A 22,866-nucleotide genomic window follows, 5' to 3' on the forward strand; every position below is an offset into this window, starting at 1 on the left:
TATAATTAGGCTTAGCTTTTTGCTGAAGTAGATGGCACTAGTAACTGTAATAACCTCCAGAGGAAAATGATACAACATACCTGAACACCTTTTAGTTGAATGTAGTCAAATATAAACCACGCCAAGCAATGGCACATGAAAAATACCATTATATCCCATCTAAACACATGATGAGCTGCCCATCCAATAACTAGACTGGCAACAAAGCACTCTGAGATTGGCTCACAAATTATTGTGGCAGGCAACATATTAATTCGCAGTTTGGCCCACCTAGAAAAGACAAACAAATCAGTTTTGACTGTGCATTATCCTTTATATCCTCCTCCCCCCACATCATGAAATGACGAGCCATCACAGTCTCTTCTGACTCTGTTAGTCTAATCTCACTTGATTTATACTTCCAAATAAAATACTGCAATAATTCTACCTTTCAAAGATAGCACACACAGGATTTAAAAGGTACTAAGGGGTTTTTAAGTGTGGGGGTTTTTTGTTTTGTTTTGTTTGTTTATTTATTTATTTATTTTTATTTATTACTTCTATCACTCATACTTCTTTGGAAAGTCAGTGCCCCTCCCAACACTAACAAGAAGCATGCATCAAGCTGTGCATTGCAGCTTCATCATTCTGGATATCAAAATAACTTGGAAAATGTATTCTCTCTCATTATCATGTTATCCACATCAGAAGCAGGTGACATGGGTGGGTGGGGGAGAAAGTAAAGATTGAAATTTTACCTGATCATTCTGGACTGAAACTGAGAAATAGAATATGAACCAGAGTTTTGCATGGCAACTTGTGTGGCCATCGCAAGTTTCCAGCCCCTGAAAAAAGGAATTTATTATTAGAAAAAAATGTGCAAATGAGAAATGCAAAAAACAATTAGAGAACAAACGCCCAGGAATTTTACTAGGCTTGAAAAGTTTCTTTGGCATGTACCATGTTATTACAAAGGGTATAAGCAAAGTAATTAAGTGTATTTTATCAAGTCTCTACATTGGAAATTAACAAATACTACTTGAATAATACTTAAACTAATTGCTCAACCTATTTTCTAAGGGAATTGACAATGATATGGATTAATTATTTCTAAAAGACTATACTAATAGGACAAAGCACATGTCCTAACTTTGCTGTATACATGTGAAGCTGACCTGAACACCTATACTTATAGTATGTACCACGTGTTTAAAAAGATTTAAGCTGCACTTAAAACAATAAGCTTACTTTGGAGTCATCTTACCGGTCAGCTATAGCTTTGGCCATAAAGTAATCTTCAGCAATATATTGTGCAAAAGCTATCAGTCCTCCAGCTTGGTCCAAGACATCCTTCCTCATCAAGCATGACATTCCTGTTACACACTTAAAGCCAGTTAAGTTGGCTGAAATATATGACCTTGGATGTGAAGTTCCAAAATAAACCTGCCAAAACAAAGTAAGGCTTTTAAAATTCTATATATTTATGCAAGTACTACCCACTGACAACTTTTTCTCCCAAAATGTTTGAAGAAGGGAAAAAGTGCTAGACGTGGACAGTTATGGACCAAATCCAAGTATGTTGTGTTAGGAAAGATCTCTACCACTAATCTAAGAAATCTAGTCTGTCACCCAATCTGAGAAATCTGATTGTGATATTGGCTATGTTTTTACAAATCTATAAGCAGGTTCTAAATCCACTACCGAACTACCATATTTCATTTAGCATTTCATTTCTAATTTATATAGGTCATTCTCAGCAAATACTTATATTAAAAATCCGTTAATTAACTTACTATTCATTAGGATTAATATATTATTTGGTGATAGCTGACAGATGCTGTCTTCTTCCTCTTGTAAATATTAACTGCATTACTGCATATATGTTCTTAGAAAATTACAATATGGTTGTACAGAAGCAGAGGAATTTTGTTTACTTAAGGTACTTGCAAACAGAAATAGCAAAAAAAATTTCAGATTTTAAGTCTTTTGACAAGATTCATTAACTTAAAACTGGAAGTGTCCTATAAAGAGACACTGAAAATGAGTACAACTGCCTGTCACTACTATTCTTCCTACAGGTGGCCTTCATACCGGCCTTACTAACACAGTAACTCATCCAAGAAAAGGCATGCTCATCTTGCAGTTTACTGGATCTGGAAGTAAAAAGCTCTTCCGGGAATACAGAAGCAGGAGCTGTAATTCTTGCTATGTTAGCATGCAGCAGTATTAAGAGCTTTGTGCTATAGCTCCTTGCTCCTCTCTTCTAAGAGGAAATTCAGATTGTGTCACAAAAAAAAAAATCACATAAACTGCCTTTTCTCCATGCAGTGAAGGAGTACTGAATTTCACTGCACTTTCATCTCTCATATTTCTGCCTTTGACAGACATTAACCATGGGGCCAAATTAGCTCATACCTGTCAGCTTAGAATAAAACGTAGTTGATTCATTTACATGTTTTAAGACACAGGGAACAAACAAGAAAACTCAACCTCTTAATTCTACGAAAGAAAACTTACTGAGAAAAAAGAGGGGAGAATAGGACAGAATGAGTGACACAGAGGTGGTGGGTAGGAATCAACTGTTCACTTTCTCTTCAAAACAAATATTAAGAGACACAAAGTAGCACTGTAGAAGAACAAGAGTCAGAGCGAATGAGGTGGTGGTTCCTGTAACAGGAGATCTATGGAACTTCCTGGTAAAGACAGTTATAGATGTTCAAAATCTATATGGACTCAAAGAAAGAACAGAAACGGTCACATAAGAAATCTCTTCTTAAGAAAGTACTAATACATTGAGGATTAGTAAATATACAAGTCTACTTCCTGCTCAGGAAGTCTCTCAGCTGAAAATTGCAGAAAGTTGAGATGATATTACAGGAAAGCGGGACATAAGCCTTGCTTGTGTTCTACTCTCCTCAAAGGCTCTGCTTATAAATCCCTGCTGGAAATAAGATGCTGTGTGAGCTGGATTTTGCTCTGACTTGTCATAGCCATTTCTGGGTTCCTTTTCAAACTTCAAAATAGGATTAATGGCCCTTTCTGACTAAGCACTAGAAAGAGTTCTTCAATTTTTTTTTTTTTTTTTAAAAAAACAAAATCCATCATTTTCATCCTGTAATCTTTATTGTTTGTATTGTAAACTTAAATATTGAATCAATGTTCAAAGCACCACAGTAGAATCTTGGAGCACTTAAGTTATCCTAGATAGTTTGAAGTGTGACTGCAGCTGAAAACAAACATTTCTTCACTCAAAAGGTACAAGAGGCATTATATAATTTTTAGCCAGCAAGGTCTTGGAAAAAAAAATAATCACCAAAAAGCCCAAGACTGCACTCACCTGTTCAAGGGTAGCAGCAAAACCCTGTCTGTCTGCAACATAGGGAAGCCCATGGACCAAGCCTACTTTTTCAGTCATTTGATTGGCCATATCTGTCAGTGTGTCTGGTGTTACTAAGTGACAAATGAAAAAAAGATAGTTCATTCACTGAGCAATTCCATCATTAGCAAACTACTGTATAGACACTAATTCTCATTCTATTACTGATATCAAGAGCACATATACTTTGATGCACAGTATTATGGAGGAACAATGATTAAGAAAAATAACAACAGTGATTGACATCATTATTATGATCAACAACAGATATAATGGAAACAGTTTGAACAGTATTTTTTTTTTAAATGGGATTTTCACCTTCCATTAAACATTTTTATACCTTGAAAACATCTTTCCCAGCATTTTAACTTTAATTTCCACTTGTATTCTCAGTAAAAACAATCTCCAAAAACTGCTGGCCTATAGGGAATAAGAGCAATATTACATCAGCACATGACAACACACACCTACCTCTGATTCCACTATCACAAATCCATATGAGATCATATTTGGCAACTTCATAGCCAGGCATTAAGTTGTTAATCTTGGGGTTGATGCCAACCTTCTTGCCACCTATAAAGCACAAACATCATGCACAAATAATGTATGGGGTTTGTTTTAGAACTCAGACCCAATATCCAAAATGTTTAGATATGCTAACTGAAGAAGAGTTTACCCATCAAATATCAAAGTCCACTTTTAAGAAAAGGATTTAAATTTTAGGTATTCCTTCACTTCTGTATTTTAGATCTTACTACAATTATGCAGAGAATTAAAAAGGAAAAAATACTCAAATGCTTCCTCAAAATGGCAGGGTAACAAGGCTAATGTAATTAAAAGGGCACTAGAAATACCAAGTTTATTACTACATTCTGTAACATAAGTATTCCCTACCTCTTATTTCTTAAGACTACTTATTATGACCATTATGCTCTACAGTAATTTTTGCGGAAAAATTACAAAGCACCAGAATAAAGTGACACACACACTTATGTTTCCAACTGACAGACATGGTCCAGTTTGTTTCATGTCTGAGAGAAAAATTACACTCTACTACCTAGTTCTAATATCCCTTCCCTCTTCTTATTCAAATGGAAAGTGAAGAAAAAGACCTACAGTATAAGCTGATGAAAACGTATTGTTGCAGGACCTTATGCTTGAATACAACCACAACTCCCAAGACACTTTCTACACAATTAGTTTAGTGCAAATACAGGATTTAAACTATTTCAGATTTAGAAGGAAAAAGCTGCTGGGGTTGTATAAATCATTCTTCCCAGATTTTTTTTGAACGGATGTCACCGATTTTGACTACAAACTTACTTCTTTACCCCAAACAATGATTAAGCTACAGAACCAACACTGGCTGAACAAGACTATTTATTTTAGAATACTGTATATGGAGTTTAAGACCTAAAAACATTTTCCGAGTCCCACCTTTAAGTTGCACTGCTTACCTATGAACAGTCTAGCATCAACATTCGGGTATTTGCCAAGGAGCTTTTTGCACACATCAATAGCTGGATCATCATGATCTTGTACACAAAGTAGTACTTCATACTAGTAAAAACAGAAATGTATTCACATAGACATATATTTACACACACACTTAAGATCAATATGGTCTCAGGACTACAGCTTGGTAGTGTACCAAACTGAAAAAAATTAAGAGGACTGTTATAGAATTAAAAATAAAATCAATGGGTTTTCTTTACAGCTAAGACTATTTAATAATGCACAACCACGTACATCTCTGATGTTCTTGTTCAGCAAGAAGTATTTAATACAACAGAAGACATTAATACATTCAGGAAAAAATGTTACTGTTAAACACAAAGCCCCCAATAACTAACTGCATTCAGAAAATTGTGGAAACTTAAAGTCATTAAACACTAAATGGGAGTTAAGACTTGGTCTAGCACTACAAACTATCAGACAAACACATCTCTACCTCTCAGAATGCAAACTCAAAGACAACTTGTCTAGAGTGAGTACTGTTTGATTCCTATCACTTTACCAGCACGGGAAATAGCATTTAAAGGGTAAAAGACCTGTCTTGTTAAGCACACAGGTCCCTCCACCACGAGAGAACAATACTGACAGCATAAACACCATAGAAATTATAAACTGAAGAAATTGGTTATTAATTGCTTATCCAATTAGATATGTAAGAGAACACCTAATTTTTGCTAGTAATTAAATAACTAATCTTCAATCCAAAATTGCAATGGCACTTCTATATCCATATATCCATCGTAGAAGAAATACACAGATGCTTATCTATATAAACATTACAATCAGGTTCATTTGGACATAACAGGAATAGAAAGATTTCTGCAAAATTAAAACATGCACAGTAGATAAGAACTGTTCACTGATAAAAATATTATGTGTAATTCCTGCAGTTTAGAAGCTGTACAACCTCCTTCTATGCAAGACAAGATCATTTTACACATGGGGTATCACAGAAGAATATCAGAGAATCAGCATCACTGCAGGCTGGACTCAGCTTCACTGGAATAAGTTTAAGATTTTTCTTTCATAATAATTTTTCCTTGGACAGCTGAACTTTGAAGACCAGGCAATAAAGTTCTAATTTTTGTGGTGTAATGTAAATCTCTTAAATGAAGTATTTTTGTAGTTATTGCACAGAATTATTTTCAAACAGTTTGGGAATCTTGCTTGTACTACATAATCTCAGTCCAAGTAAACTGCAGCACTCCTACCTCAATTTTCAATCTCCTTGAAAAAAATGATTCTCACTATTGTTATCCAAAATTCACATTTCTGTGGAATAGCAATAATTTAAGATTGCTACCAATAAGTTATCAGAAGTAAGGGTCAAGACTATCTCTCATAAAGCAAGATCCAGCATAATTGTTTTTCTGAAGTCTCAAATAAATTATATTTATAGTAAAATGTTTCAGTTGCATAATGTTTTGATGCTCATTATAGTCATAAAATAGCTTAAGATATTGCTGCAGCTTCTTTGCACTATTTGCAATATTGAGATACACAGCATACCTCAAGTATGCTTTAAACTTATCTTGCCCACACTTAATCTTTATTGCACTTCTCTTGAGTCAAAATGATTCAAACATTCACACCTGAAGGTTTTCAGAAGGCCCCAAGCTTCATTACAGGAACACTATCCAACTTTCAATAAGTTCCAAATTGTGTTGTTTTGTTTTGTTTGTTTTTTTGTTTTGTTTTACCCTGCCTACTTAGGAGTAAGTTTAAAGCTCTCAGTCAGAATACATAAAGAAAACTCGCCAAAAAACTTACACATACCTTTGACCTTTTACAACTGAAGCAGCAGTGTCAGAAGTAGTTTTGAAAAGGATTAAGAAAATAGTTTTGAATAGAAGTGAATTAGAAGTTTTAGAATTCAGGAGACACGCAGTAGAAAACATAGTCCTTTTTCCATCCACAGGAGCATACACCAAGTAGTGAATGGTGCAGCAAGCATTTGCAGATTTCTCCTTTAAACTATAAGCTCCTTAGAGCAAGGACAACATCTGACACACTTGTTACTTATAAAGTCAAACAGTGTTCAACAGCAAATATAAGCTTTTATTAACTATTTGTTTCCCAGCACCGGTAAGTGGCTGGGAGACTATGCTACCTACCAACAACTGGTGAGGTATACCACCTCATCATTGAGCAATTTTTCATCAGACAAGCCATCGGTAAGACCCACCAGAAAGTTTCAGCCTATCAGTTCTCCTTTAGGGGATATGTTATAGATAAGTAGTTAATTAGGGAGAGTGTCTGGCCTCTCAAATCATCTTTTATAGATTGAAAGTTTTCATACTACTACAAGCACCACAATATGGGAATAATGATTAAACAAATTTTAGCGAGGTATAGTGTGTTTCCCCCCTAAGCATTGATCATACTCCTTTACAGAGAGCTTTTTAGAAAGGAGTAAGTTTTGTTTGCAACATGCAAAACCTGTAATTTCGCATTTGCCATGGAAAGAAGAACATAACCAACTTGCATACTTCCAGCCCAAGCTCATTTGACTTCTGGAGGAATGGGAGGAATTAAAAAAAGACACTAAATAGTATACATACTTTTGGATAATCCAGTTCAAAGAAGGTTTCTAAGTTGTTGATGAGGTTAGGATCCACACCTTTTAACGGCTTTAGAAGTGAAACACCAGGAAGCTTGCTATATGGCTGTTTGTCTGTGGCTTTCTTATTGAGGTGAAGGCGTCTGTAAGGAAAAATAGCATAACACCACATAAAAAATATGCTAGAGAATTCCATTCAAAATACAGTCAGAGCTAAGAAAGCTTGGGAGTTAAAATTGCTGGGAAAAAAAATAGTTTTGATTGTAAAAACAGCTGGTTTTATATTTGACAGTCGGTATGTCAGAGGCAATGCCTAAAAAACCGTAGCATTGTACGTAGGTTAAATTCAACCTTATGCAAGATTAATACATTTTGAACAAACTTTTTCAAAAGTATCACTTTTTTCAGACTTCACAGGAGACAAGATTTTTCTGCCTTCCTCCATAGCATTAAAACTCACAGTATTACAACAGGATAAGAGACACCACCAATTCACTGTGAGGCAAAAAAACAGTAAAGTGCTTTTTCCTGCATTAAGTTATGCAAGACTTAGAGCAAGCTGAAAGCACAGGGGAAATAGTTGATCCTACTGATCAGTTTGTTAACAAACATCTCCAAGAAAAGGATGAGGATCAATCATCTGTAGTATAAAAATCCTAGAAACTGGACATCAGGCTGGGTCAGAAGCATAGATAAAACGAGAACATAATTCCAAATGATCACTAGTATTTCAGCAATGAAGATACAAAGTAAATTGATGATAATGCCAACTCAGTAATATGAATGTTTAATCCTACACTTCTATGTGAATGAATGCAAAATTAAAATTCTGAAAGCTTGATGGGCCATTATACAATCAAATTTGCATCAATATGTAAGTAACTGGAAAAAAAGTATTTGCTGAAACTTAACATTTGCAAATTAGTATACACACTGCATACTATAGTTCTCTAACATGCATAGTAATCAGATTGAAAGAATATTTTATTGCATGTACTTAATGGTACTTATAAACTTTCACACTTTAAAATTTACAAGATGCTGCCTCAAAAACCCCACAAATGGGAATAGGATTGCTTCATGAAGTGCTTCATCTTGGTTAAATGGTTAAAAAAAAGTCAAGTTCCTAGGAAGCATGTTTCTGAAGAATGTCCCCGAGCAAGTAGAATTACTGAAACATGAAGGAACTCCACTAAGAGAAGATATTCCGGTAGTTTTTTAGAGGTGCATTTTCCTGAAGTAGGACAGTGACATAACATTTGTTACCTCATCAGCCCCGTCCCCCCACCTCAACCCAGCATGCTTCTTCCATGCAGGTTGCAGTTGAACACCATGGGCATAATGCTGTTACAGAGAATAAATAATGGGCTTACTAAAAAGACAGAAGTACAAATCAGATGGTGTCCTTGTACTGTTACCGAGTCCAAGTCTGGGCACTGCAAAGGTAAAGTGAAATAGTCCTGCTGAGCAATTCACAGCCTAGGGACAGTCAGATCAAAGTAAGAAAAGCAGTAGTTCAGATAGCTACCACAAACAGAGAAAGACTTCCTTACCAATTTTCACAAGCATAAAGGCAAACAAGGGCTTTAGTGCCAATAAGAAGAAAGAGTCTCAAGAATAAAACGCCAACCAGGAGGAACAAGAGGTAGATAATGCAAGGTGGGAAGGGAATAGTACTCCACTTAAAACAGACTGTAGCAATGCACATAGCTACATAGCTTTGTACAGAGGCAAAAGCCTTGATGAACAGGAAATAAGACAAGGAAGTGACAGAGTAAATAGAAAAAGGTAAGGAGAGAAAGAATGGAGACAGACTCGAGGCAGGACTGTGATAAAGAATAAGCACAAAGTGATGAAGCCACAGAATCTTGCAAGGCATCATATTACAAACCATGCTGACGCACGGGATTATCCAGGTGACTGAATTACATCAGGAAAAGCCTACACATGGTATAAGAGAAGGAAACCTTGGAAGATCTGCAAATGAGTCATGTAGCATTATCAGGATCTACTCAGCCATGAAACACCATACACTGAGACTTTTGACAGAGTAGGGCTCAGTATTGTAAGACTGTCCCTAACATGCCATCTTAAAAATAAGACTCCAGTTCATGTCCTATTCAGAATGCTGCACAGAAGTAGAAATCTGCCATCCTGAAAGTACTGAGGTATTGTAACACTAAGGTAAAACACTTTCCACACCAGTAATTCCAATGCTCTGTTAGACTGTGGAGCAAGAGGCAAATCAACAGTAAAACACATCATTTTACACGGAGAAGGACTATTTGTGCAGTGGCACATTCAGAAGAAGAATTAAAAAGTTACAACTGAAAACCTATTATCACCAGAGAAATAGACCAAGCATTGTAAAAAATAAGTTACAATATTCAAATTAAGGACAATATTTAACATAGAAGTCAAAATAATAGAATAAATTCAAACATTAACGTGGTTGATGCAGGTACATTCTAAATGAAATTGTGTGTTACAGAACATGCACTAAAGTAGAAGTAAGATGAAGCAGTAAGTTGGTATTTTTGAGCACTAACTTGTGCTTAATGGTGGCTCAATTTTCAGACAGGTGTTGTGATCACAGTGGTCTTCATTACCGCAGAGCATGTATGACACATACAGTTCAAAATTATAAAGGAAAGCAATCCTTTCACAAAGTGTGTATCACATAGAATTACATATTATTTTGCATTGAAATTAGTCCAAAGCAGTCAAACACACATAACTGTACAGATGTACTTGTTTACTGCATTTTTCTACCTCTGTCTAATGCAGTAAGCTACAGAAAAGCACTACACAGAGGAATGTGTAACACCACCATGGAATGTATAAAAACACATGCTGGCAGAGCACTATTTAAAGGCACTTTCAGATATTGTATATGAAAGGCCAGTAACCAAGTTACCTATAAGCACTTCTGCACCTATGTATATTAAACAGATCATCCTGCAATCTTGTAAGTAGTGAAATGGAAATTCCTTCTAAGTCTGATGCTGGTATACATCAGTAGGGAAAGAAAAAAGCAGCAGGATGGTGTCAGAAGCTATAGTTCAACAATATCATTTAAGAGGTACCCGCAAAATTTTACTCAAACTCAGTTCCTTAACACAATAATAATTAACCAACAGAAGCAACTGTAGCCTAGACTTCTCTCAGCACAAGGAATATTTCTTAAAACAAAATCCAGGGTACTGAGTTATTACTGCCCAGTATACTACATGATGAATTCTTGCTAGCCTGTACCAAATTAAGCAACAAAACTTTTTTTTTTAAAGGCCAAGAATACAGTTCCTTCTTCCCACCTCATTAAGGACAGAGGAGTTTTCTAGCAAAAATAAAAAGCTTGCTATAGTAGACAGATTGCTGGGTCTCTCACCTGAAATAGTTAACATATGTCTTTTAAAAAACCTAAACACTCTCTGTTCTCTCATTTCAACCTTCCTTCAGCAGCTACTTAGAGAATTATCCTATTAGGTGGAGGTAAGCAATTCTTGGTCAGCAATTTGTAACAGATACTTAAATATTGCAAGATAACACTAACAAGATGCAGGAAGCACTGAAGGCATCCCTCGAAGGCTATGGTTCCACAGGCCATTGAGATAAATTAGCAGATCATTACTTCTGAACAGGGGCTGTTTTCCTGTTTCTACTTATGAATTTACACACTCTCCCCATCCCCTGTTCATTTTCAGGTTAGTGAGCTGAACCACCTCACATGGGTGTCTGTGGAATGTTGGTCTGCTGTGGAGTAACAGACAAGAGATCCCAGCTTCAACAGGTGAAATAAAATGTAAGATTATCCTGCTTTTGGCATCAGAAGGGTAAAAAGGACGAGTTCCCCATACCTTCCTTACTTTTTATACATATCTTGTGTTAAAACATTTCCAAAAGTAGGTAACTTTATCCACAAAAAAAAATAAATTTGGTACAGGTACACCACAATGGTCAGTGCATTAAATACAACTGAAGATCAAAGAAGTTCAAAAAGTATTACAGTCAACCCTTTAATTAAAGTGTTAACAGCAGCCTTGCTTCACAAAGACTAGTATTAGCCCATTTAAAATCCTACAACATTAATGTAACGGTATAAAGACAATCCCACATAAGAAGGCATAGGTAACTACCAAATAAGTTTCAGTATCTCACAGCAGTAACATTTTATACAGTTATCTGATCATTTTACAATTAAGTAAGCAATAATACTATACATAGAGAGATTGTACTTATATACATATTAAAAAACATGCATAATAATGGCCTTGGAACTGGCTAAGATCAGAAACACAAATAGTCGTCTCTAACCTTTCAGTTGCAGGGAAGGATGAGGGAAGAAACAGTAGATCAATACCTGGCTGAGACTGGTGTCACCAGCAGAATTTGGGGATTTTTTTATCATGGGTCAGTCTACATGACACCAGGCCTGCTAGTGACAGACAGGATATACTTGTCTCAAAGGGGGAGAAGTATCTTCACACAGGAGTTAGCAGAACTCATTAAAAGAGCTTTAAACCAGATTCGAAGGGGGAAAGGTATAAAATGAGGCTCACTACAGATAAGTCTGGGGGCAGCACACCAATGTTTGAGGGACAGTGTGCTAGCAAGGTCCTTTGGTCTTGCCATTTCAGTGAAAGTAGGGAGGGAGATCCATGCAGCAGCAAAGACACAAGGGTTATTGATGTGTTAGAAACCACAGCAGCACCTGAGAATCATCACACAGGAATAACAGCTTCTCTGCCCAGAAAGGTGGTGGGATCAATAGCACAACTGAAGTGTATCTACACCAATGCATGCACCATGGGCAACAAGTAGGAGAAGCTGGAAGCCACGGTACAGCTGGAAAATTTTGATAAAAGTTGCAGTCATGGAAACGTGGTGAGATGATTCACACAACTGAAGTGCTGTAATGGATGGCCACAATCTCTTCAGAAGGGATAGTCAAGGAAGCAGAGGTAGTGGGATGGTTCTGTATGTTAGGGAGTGTTTTGATTGTCTAGAGCTTAATGACAGTGACAATGGAGTTGAATGTTTATGGGTAAGAATCAGAGGGAAGGCCCACAAGGCATATATCATGGTGAGAGCATGTTACAGACCACCCAACCAGGATGAAGAAGCAGATGAAATCTCCCAGCTGATTGTAAAGTAGGTCTCACAATTGCTAACCCTTGTTCTTATGGGGGACACTTCAACTTTCCAGAGGTCTGCAGGAAATACAATAGAGCAGAGAGGAAACAGTCTAAGAGGTTCCTGAAGTGTGTGGAAAATAACTTCCTGACACAGTTGGTGAGCCAACCAGAAGTTAATCTGGCTACTGCCATAAGAGACAGAAATGCTTCTATAAATACATTAGCAACAGAAGGAGGGCTAAGGAGACTCTCCATCCTTTACTGGACACAGGGGAAACAGTGACAAAGGATGAGGAAAAGGCTGATGTACTTAATGTCTTCTTTGCCTCAGCCTTTAATAGGAAGACTGGTTGTTCTCCAGGTACCCAGTCCCCTGAGCTGGAAGCCAGGTGCAGGGGGCAGAATGAAGCCACCATAATCCAAGGGGAAATGGTTAGTAACCTGCTACACCACTTAGACACACACAGGTCTATGGGGCCAGATGGGATCCACCCAAGGGTACTGAGGAAGCTGGAGGAAGGGCTCACCAAGCCACTTTTAATCATTTATCAGCTGTCCTGGCTAACTGGGGAGGTCCCACTTGACTGGAGGTTAGCAAGTGTGACACCCATCTACAAGAAGGAGGATCTGGGGAACTACAGGCCTGTCAGCCTGACCTTGGTGCCAGGGACGGTTATGGTGGAGTTCATCTTGAGTGCCATCACACAGTATGCACAGGACAACCAGGTGATCAGGTCCAGTCAGAGTTTATGAAAGGTAGGTTCTGCTTGACTAACCTGATCTCCTTCTATTACAAGGTAACCCACTTAGTGGATGAGTGAAAGGCTATGGATGTTTTTTACCAGGACTTTAGTAAAAGTTTTGGTACCATCCAGCCTGTCAAGATACCTCTGCATGGCATCCCTTCCCTCCAGTGTATCAACTGTACCACAAAGCTTGGTGTAATCAGTGAACTTGCTGAGGGTGCACTCAATCCAACTGTCTATGTCACCAACAAAGGTGTTAAACAGTGCTAGTCCCAGTACCAACCCCTGAGGAAAGTCATTCAACACCACTCTCCATCTGGACATTGAGCTGTTGACCTCAACTCTTCAACTGTGACCATCCACTAAATTCTTTATCTACTGAGTAGCCCATCCATCAAATCCATGTCTCTCCTATTTAGAGACAAGGATATCTTTATGATCTGGATGAGGGGATCAAGCGCACCCTCAGTAAGTTTGAACACAGCACCAACTTGGGTGGGAGTGTGAATCTACTTGAGGGTAAGCAGGGTCTACAGAGGGATCTGGATAGGCTGGATCTATGAGCCAAGGCCAACTGTATGAAATTCAACACGGTTAAGTAACGTCCTGCACGTGGGTCACAACAACCCCAGGCAACACTATTGGCTTGGGGAAGAGTGGCTGGAAAGCTGCCTGGTGGAAAAAGACCTGGGGGTTGTTGGTTGACAGCCAGCTGAGTATGAGTCAGCAGTGTGCCCAGGTGGCCAAGAAGGCCAATGGAATCCTGGCTTGTATCAGAAGTAGTGTGGCCAGCAGAAATAAGCAAGGGATTGTCCCTCTGTACTCAGCACTGGTGAAGACACACCTCAGTTCTGGACCCCTCACTACAAGACAGACATTGAGGTGCTGGAGCATGTCCAAAGAAGGGCAAAGCAGCTAGTGAAGGGTCTAGAGCACAAGCCTTGTGAGGAACAGCTGAGGGAACTGGGCTTTAGCCTAGAGAAAAGGAAGCTTAGAGGAGACCATACTGCTCTCCATAACTACCTGAAAGGAGATTGTGGCGAGGTGGGTGTCAGACTTCTAGCAAGTCACAAGCAATAGGACAAGAGGAAACAGCTTCAAGTTGTGCCAGGTGAAGTTTAGACTGGATATTAGGAAAAATTCCTTCACTGAAAGGGTTATCAAGTATTGGAACAGGCTGCCCAGGGAAGTGGTTGAGTCACAATGCCTGCGGGTATTTCAAAGATGTGTAGATGTGCCACTTAGAGATATAACTTAGTGGTGAACTTGGCAGTGGTAGGTTAACAGTTTAACTCGATCTTAAAGGTCTTTTACAACCTAAACGATTCTAAGATTCTAAAAAAATAGATGGAATAAGATATATATAGATATGTATGTATTTCAGAGTCATGAATTCAAGACAGCATTTACCTTGGGAGCTACAGCACAAGATTTTACCTGCCTGTGAAGGCAGGAGGGAAGATGTCTGCACAAGCAGCCTTTGTCATAGCACCAGGAAGAAAAACAAGACACTTGAACATGGATAGAGAAGCACAGGAGGACACTGCAATAACACAACAAAGGCTGAATAACACACTATTATCAAGTACTTATTTCTCATACTGCTCTATACAGGTTTAAGTACACAGGCATACTACAGTGCATTAAGAGACCTACTGCACTATTACTCCCATTTAGGGACCTCCTAGGCTTGACAGATTTGAAAATTGCAACACAGATCAAACAAAAACCAACATCGCCTGTGGCTACAGGCCTCCTAGCAAATGGACATAATTAGTCTTAAAGCAAGAACTAAACATGTTTATCTTGTTTTCAACCTTTTTCTCCACCTAGAGTGGGGCTTTATAGCATAGCTGAACCAGTTTAACTACAAGCTACTGCTCAGAGGCACTCCCTCTTTCATCCTTTCCCCTATTTTCTGGGATATACTGTGTTTCTTAGCGGTGGTGACATTTGACTGATCCCACAGTAACCTGGTTGAGACAGTTAAACCACCACATAACTATTACCCCATATGTAACATTAGCATTTTGCCAGTTTAAGTTAGCAAGTATAGTTTGAAAGGATGTGGCAAAATGATCATGCAGCTTCACTAGCAAAGATCCCTCAGTGTTCCTTCTCCTCTGTGCTGCTATCAACACCAGCCTAACAAGACATGCCAGTACTGATACCCATATAGTCCTGCTTCAACTCACTAAAAAAACTTAAATCTGGCTTTTTCATTCCCACTTCAGGTTGTCTTCTGCCAAATTAGAGGGCACCCTAGGGAAGGCTGCTAGAAGCTCCAGAGCATGTTCAAAAGGGTGGCTGTGAATGTGTTGCCACGATCACAGCAGAAGAATACAGTCTCCTTCCTTCTCAGGCTTCAGTGAGCTCCTGGAAGAGCTGAGCTGCCCATGGATGAACAGCATAAGCCCACTCACCATGGAGTCAGAGGAAGAATAATATCAGCACGAAGGAAGCATCAGGGATACAACACCTTCCTCTAAAAACATACATAAGGATTCAAGTCAGGCCTCAGAACTCTTCCACAACCAACTCTGCATCAGTTTTCCTTTACAGCATTCACTCCCTTATAGCTTGCTCCCTGCCCTTATCTGCCTGCCAGAAAAAGCTAACTATAATTACTAGTAGAAAACACTGCCAGCATTCACAAGTGACTCAAAGTAATACTTTAGGCATGCCACACTTCTATTTCTCCTGACTGAAATGAAGAGATTACCCCACTGAAATGTGCTGGTGACAATTCAGGACACCATTGCTTGGCTGCTAGCCTGGGTCAACTCATCCCACCAGCCAACCAGAGTGTTCTCAGGTGGACAGTCTTCCCCATTCTCTACTTTTGCCACTTGCTTACATCTGATTCAACAGGCATATGGACACACAGCAAGTCAATCCATCTACCCAGCAACCTAAGTTACACAAGTATCATATCCAACAACAGTGAGAAGCAGAAAAGCATAGCTGGGGATAAGAGGGAAGAATTTAAGAGTAAACCCTAATGCACTTTTAGTGTAACAGCAATTGTAATAAAAAATGCTCGGAGATAGAGGGAAGCAAACAAGTCTGAAAGAAGGAAATGGTGAGTAAAATTCAGTTGCCCACTTTGTAGCATAGACTTTTTGTGGCTGTCTGCCAGCAGAGAAAAAGTCATAGATTTGTGCATGTCTGCAAGAAAATTGAAAATAAAAAATGTAATCCTGCTGTTTTCATACTAGTTTATGTTGAACAGCATGCTGCAATTGGTTAGTGCTTCATCACATGCTAGCTGAGGGCAGAAGGCAGGCCAAGCATTTCATTCACTTTCAATGAGTACTTTCTCCTGTACTATATATACACCACACAGACCAAAAAAAAGGACCTCAGAATGTAATGCACTGAAATTGCTGCATTGTAATTGATGTAACGACCAAGTGAAGATTGTGAAAGAATGCCACATATTTATAAAAGAACTGTCAAAGCTTACAGAGTGACCCTGAGGTAGCAACACCATGATTAAAATGGAAAGACCAAGATAAGCACACAGGAACAAAAGCTGTTGATAAAAACCAAGGATAAAAATACATGAACAATGAATGAGCTTTCTTCAAAGTAAAAACCCTTGCTCAAGTAGGAAAAAGACCCCTACCAGGAAAAGCCCATTCCTCACTCAACATGTGAAGTTAAAAAAGAGGATACTGTGACCTTAAATGGAGGCAAGACCTCAAAGACCAATGAGGACAAGCACAGACAAACTTATCAGTAAGAAGTACTGATAGCTGTCACTTGGAATGTATAAATGCTTACCATGTGTTAACCAAAGTGTGCTAGCTTTGTGGAATTGCCATCTAACACACATCTCTGCCCAGATATGAATTAAGTATCTTGATTCTGTGTTTTCAGCTCACTTCATGCCAGGTGAGACAACCCAGATTTTGGTACAACAAAAAAATCACAATGAGTAGTGAAGGAAGGGGAATGATATTAAAAAAAAAGCCCTGACCTTAAAACAAGCTCCAAACTAGCAAGAGTCAAAGCTTTTCCACCAAAAAAGTCAAATTATTAAAGTTCCCGAGATAGAATTGAGTGAGAAAAGAGTGAGAAAACCTAGACTGTAAACATTGTTATTTTTCAGAAGGTGAATGGCTCTCAAAAACTAAACACCAATCTTATTTTCCAGTTCTAGGAAGTACTAGTTCAATCAGTGGCTAGTAATAAAGATAAAAGTCATACCATGCAGAATAGTAGAAATCTTATCTAGTACTATCTGACATTTTGAATTTGACATCTTCACGCACAGTTGAAATTCTTTAAGAAGCATCTTCCAAATGTTATCACAAAAGTCATGTTCAGTAGATGCAATCCGTAATTTGGTACAGCCTTTTTTTAAACTGGGGGTCAGGAGGGAACGGCAGAGTTTAAATTGTTTAAGTTTTGAGTAGGAAAAGACCTTATCTTTCAGGAAGAAGAAAGAACAAACATTACAGACCTCAACTTAAAACCACTAAACACTCCCTTTTTAATCTAGAAATTCTTCTCCTACTCCGCTCCCTGCCCCCACACCTGCACAATAAAAGAAACAAACAGGCTCCCATACAATAGATTGGAGTTAAACCTGAAGCAATGGGAATTCATTTACTGTCCAAATCCTAGATAGTTTACAATTTTCAAGTTGAAATAAAATGTGCTTAACAAACACATCAAGTTGCCTACAACACAGCCACTACTGGATCATACTAAGCATTAAAATGAACACAAAGTTTTTCCTTGTAGTCTATCTGAAGGCTGCCATCAAAATAGCAATTCATTCCCTCTTTCTGCTTTCCCACATCCTCAGCCTACTGGCAGCTATAAAGCAGTCAATGCCACAAGATAAATTGGATCAGCCTGCTGATCAAACAGAGAACTATCCCCCTGGAAAAAGCGAACTTGCTGATCTGAGTCACCACACAGCCACATGCTCATTAAAAGCGAGCAGAATGGCAGAAATGTTTAGAAAGGTGTAGGGGTCAGAAAGGATTTGGATTATCCCTTTGAGCATCAAATCAAGAACCACTGAGGCATAAATACAAATGTTTTTTAATAGACTCCTTGCAACAAACATTACACAACTTCAGAGAACTGCATCTAGTATGATTTGCATTTATGAAAGCATCTCTAGTGGATGGCGGTAACTCTGGAAAAGATAAACCAACCACAGCAGAGAGCTTTTAGTACAGAATCAACCCCTCAAATTACAAGATCCTTTAAAACACAAAGCTTCAGAACATTCACACTGTGAAACTATTCAATCTGTTTTTCTGACTTTTATTTTACAAACTTATAGGATTAAAATAGCTCAGCCTTACTCATTGTGTAAGGCACAAGTTTAAATCATTTGCTGAACATTAGATAATGCACTTCCTACAGACCCTAGGTTGCTCCTTGCTGCTCCCCTTGTGCCAAAGATCCCTGCCACCCATCAACATTTTCCAGCTTCGTTCTCCCTAAGAGCTTCCAAAACACTTAATTGCCAGCAACAGAATTATGTTAATGACTAAAGAGAAACTACATTAACGAATCATAAAGCATAGACCATGGCAGTATTTTTTTTCTTAATTTGCAGTGGATGACAGGCCATTTTTATTAACTCAGCTGCAAGTGTTTCCAGAGTACAGAACTGCATGCAGCTGAAGCATAAACCTTACTCAAACATCAATTCACACAAGTTCGAACCAACAGTTCCAGGCCCTATTACCCCCGAATTGGGTTAATAAAAAAAGCTGTAAACCTTGTCTGGACTACACAATTGTGAGACAGTGACACTGCAAATGACTTGGAGAACTTGAGTAAGTCTCCTATAAGGAACATGAGAAACTCAAGAAAGCAATTCTAAAAAGCCTTCAAAATAAAACATTAGATGTAAGTTAACACTTTTACACCCAACACCAGATTCAACTGTATTTCAGAAGGGCTTTTTTTTTTTTTTTTTACTGTTTCTAACAGATACAAACCAGAAAAACTAACTTGGTAAATCTCTCAAGAAAACTCCCACCGCACAACACTTGGTTCACAAACCCTCTAAAAAATTTTACCTCCCTCACCTTTATACAATCCATATAGAACAATCTTCTTGGAAATATTGTTATGAAACATGTCTCTCAAAAACACTTAAAAGAAAGTGTGGAATATCTTAATTTTGAAACATCTCATTAGTATTTCAAAAGGTTAGCAGGTACAACCCTTAACACTATTTCACTGTACCACCTCATACTGTGCAGGCAATATAGAAGGCAGGAGAAAAAGCAGCAAAAAACCCAGATACTCCTGCAGTCTGAAAATCCTGTCTACTCCCTGCTATACCCCAGCCCAGAGATCTGTGAGATGAAGGCAGGAAGAATGTCACACTTTCTAGTTGCTACTCCTGTTAATAACATTCAATAGTTTAAAATATAAGTTCTCATGAAGGACATGAGTCTGAAAGTTTTCTACCTCTTTTTAACACAGAATCTTCCTTTAGCAGGGCTTGCAAGAAAAATGCAGGTTGATATAAGATAAAAATGTATTTCAGTAGAAAGTGCTTAGAATAGCTCCTTAAGAACAGCTCAGTACATTGACCAAAATCTAGTTTTCATCAACTTGATTATTCTATGTCTAACATGGTGTGCAGGCAACTAGAGAAATCTGCTTCATAATGAATTGTAGCACACTATCCATTATCAAACCAAAGCAGCAGTCACCTGGGAAGACATTACTATACAGGCATATTGAACGGAGACAAGCACTTAATAAAAATAGGACACTTGCAAACAATGTAAAAATTAATGTTTATACAGATTCCTCCTCATGGACTGTACTGCTGACAAAGGTGAGATGAAGCCCTACCAAGGGAAGGGGGAACAAGTAAAAACAGTCTTGGGTTTACGAAGAGATGCTTCTAAAGAGGGGGACAATAATTCAAGTAGTCTGAAACAGACCCAAATAACTACCAGCACAAATTGGTAAAAGGGATACTTTATTAGTTATCCTGATGTTTTAATGAAAAAATATTGGTCTACTAGAAGCACCTATCAAGTGTTCAAAAATTGCTTTAAGAAATATAAGAATTCCAAAGCAGAAAGTTACAAGTAGCACTGCCAAGATAGTCCTAATCTTTCACTTATTACAATGCTTCACTTTGGCTTTCTGTCCTTGTCTACACTTGTAAAAGTGTTTTTACCTTACCCAAATGACAGGGTAAGACTTCCTTTAAGTATTCATGTTACAACTTCAATAATTTGACTCAAGATATGAATTCATCCAGGCCAATTGTGAGAAGGTATAGTCTAGCCTAGGTCCTCATCAACTGTCATTAAAAGCAACCTATTTAAGAAAATGCAAAACTATTCACCTTGCAATTAGCAAAATTAAAAGCTTTTTTTGATCTATGTCAAAACATTTCTCACAATAAAGTAATTAATCATTTATTCAAAACCACAGTCTTCAGTAAAATGAAAACCCAATATTAAGTGTGTCAAAACCACAGAACCTCATTTCAATTAAAATGTGAAAATCCTAGTCAGCTCTGACACCACTACTTGACATTATGCAATTCCCATGGAGTGATGGACACAAATAATGAAGGATGCTCTAGTAAACCAGTAAAACTAGTTATATAACAACTAGCATGCCACAAAGTATTTGTGACAAATTTCACAAGTCACTTATCTACCACTCCCCTCACCTTAATCAAAAGTTATGTCTTTATGGAAATATGGTTCATATAAAGCCTCAGCTTCTTTCAACTCCTCTGAAAGCTTCATATCCTGACAAAAAGATTATATTCTTCCTCATCCCACTGTTCAGTTTCTTCCACTCCAGCTGATATACAAGACCTGATGCTTTACTTCCCCTCCAAGAGCTCCATTTGCTCCACTGGGATTTTTACATTTTAACTGAAATGAGGTTCTGTGGTTTTGACACACTTAATGTTGTTTTTGCATTTGGATATTGCTCACATCCAAGTCCCATACTGGAGAGCCCAAAAGTGTGCACTGCACTCCAAACATAGCCTCACCAGTCATGTGTAGAAGGGAAAGATCACTTCCCTCAACCTGCCAGCAACGCAGCACAGGATGCTGTTGGCTTTCTTTGCCACTGCAGGCACATTACTGTTCACAATTAGACCAGCACCCATCAGCACTCACAGGTCCTTTTCCGCCAAGCTGTTTTCTAGCCAGTCAGCTCCTAGCCTGTGCTGATGCATGGTGTTATTCCTGCCAGGTGCAGGACTTGGCATTTTCCTTGGTTGAACTTCATGAGGTTCCTGTCAGACCATTTCTCCAGCCTGTCAACATCTCTCCAAATGGCAGCACACACACCTGGTGTATCAGCCAGTCCTCCCAGTTCTGTAAGGTCACTAAACTTGCTGATATGCCCCATCTTCCAGGTCATTAATGAAGATGTCACACAAAATCATCAGGGGCCAGTAGTGTTTATCTCATACTTACATCCCTTCAGTGGTTTCCATCTTCTATCACAAGCTATCGTTATCCTAACTATGCACTATACATAGAGCAAACTGCTGAAATTTGGCCCAGCTTTGAGCAGGGGGTTGGAATTGAAGCTTTAACAGGCATTTCCAGCCTGAACCACTCCGATTTCCTTCACAGTGGGGAAAAATTACTCTCACCTCTGCCTCTAAGTTGTTAGAGAAAGCCTCAGCCACTTGTGTGTTCCCATACCCTGTGATTTTCCTGTATTTCTCCCCATATCTTTGCATTGTTATCCTTCAGATTTGCCTCTGCTACAATGCTGTCATTCACTTGCTGAGTAAAAGCAATCCATCAAGTTTTATGGATGTATCACTTGCAGCAAGTACCTTAAGGTTTCTGCATAAAGTAGGGTCCATCCTCAATGCACACATTATTGGAGACAGGATTACTGAGAGAAAGAACAGGAAGATGAAAGTGTTACATAAGATCAAACAGAAGCCTCAGATAATTTCCCAACTTTTTATGCTTTTCCAATGCTCCAGTTTGTGGTCAAACATCCAAGTCCCTTTTTTTGCTTGCTTGTAACCCACTAAGAATTTTTACTGTAAGAGACTGCTAATACATATCATGAGCTTGCTCCATTCCCTGTTCCACATATAAAAGAAAGATCACACACAACAACCTAAGGTAAAGTTACCAACATTTTACATCAAGCTTGTCATCAACTACGTAACTGGAAAAACTATTTACCCTGAGGTAGACAACCAGTATGGAAAATTTCAGCATAAGTGGTTGGAGTTCAATAAAGATTCAAGGAATGAAGACAAAGTCAAGAACAGATGCAGCATTCTGCATGTGCTAGACATCTTCCAGCTGCTTCCTGGAGAAGCTCCAGTAAAAATCACACTTCTTGGTTTTCTGTTTGAGTTTGATTACCAACAAGAGGGAAGGGTACCTCTAATCTCAGAAACAAGACTTTGCATTATCTCCAAATTCTATCAAAATGTTAGTTCACTTATGCCTGATAACACTTGATAGTAACAGGTAAGTGCTTTACAGATTATCTTTTAAATTATATCTACACTACATCCCCTCCTGGCTCCTATCTGTGACAAGACTGCCC

At 38.3% G+C, this 22,866-nt stretch overlaps 1 protein-coding gene across 1 annotated transcript in view; it reads right to left on the reverse strand.

Annotated features, from left to right (window-relative positions):
- UGCG (UDP-glucose ceramide glucosyltransferase) overlaps positions 1-22,866 on the reverse strand; it is a 32,792-nt gene that overhangs the window by 3,656 nt on the left and 6,270 nt on the right. Inside the window, exons 2-8 of the mRNA XM_042787973.1 lie at positions 7,432-7,573; positions 4,813-4,915; positions 3,827-3,928; positions 3,317-3,429; positions 1,244-1,422; positions 738-824; positions 81-270 (exon numbers count right to left, since the gene is read on the reverse strand). Of these exons, the coding sequence (XP_042643907.1) occupies positions 81-270; positions 738-824; positions 1,244-1,422; positions 3,317-3,429; positions 3,827-3,928; positions 4,813-4,915; positions 7,432-7,573 (916 nt within the window). The remainder of the gene's footprint in view (positions 1-80; positions 271-737; positions 825-1,243; positions 1,423-3,316; positions 3,430-3,826; positions 3,929-4,812; positions 4,916-7,431; positions 7,574-22,866) is intronic.

The sequence above is a fragment of the Tyto alba genome, unplaced genomic scaffold (assembly GCF_018691265.1).
Source record: "Tyto alba isolate M040663 unplaced genomic scaffold, T.alba_DEE_v4.0 Super-Scaffold_13, whole genome shotgun sequence".
Classification (NCBI taxonomy): domain Eukaryota; kingdom Metazoa; phylum Chordata; class Aves; order Strigiformes; family Tytonidae; genus Tyto; species Tyto alba.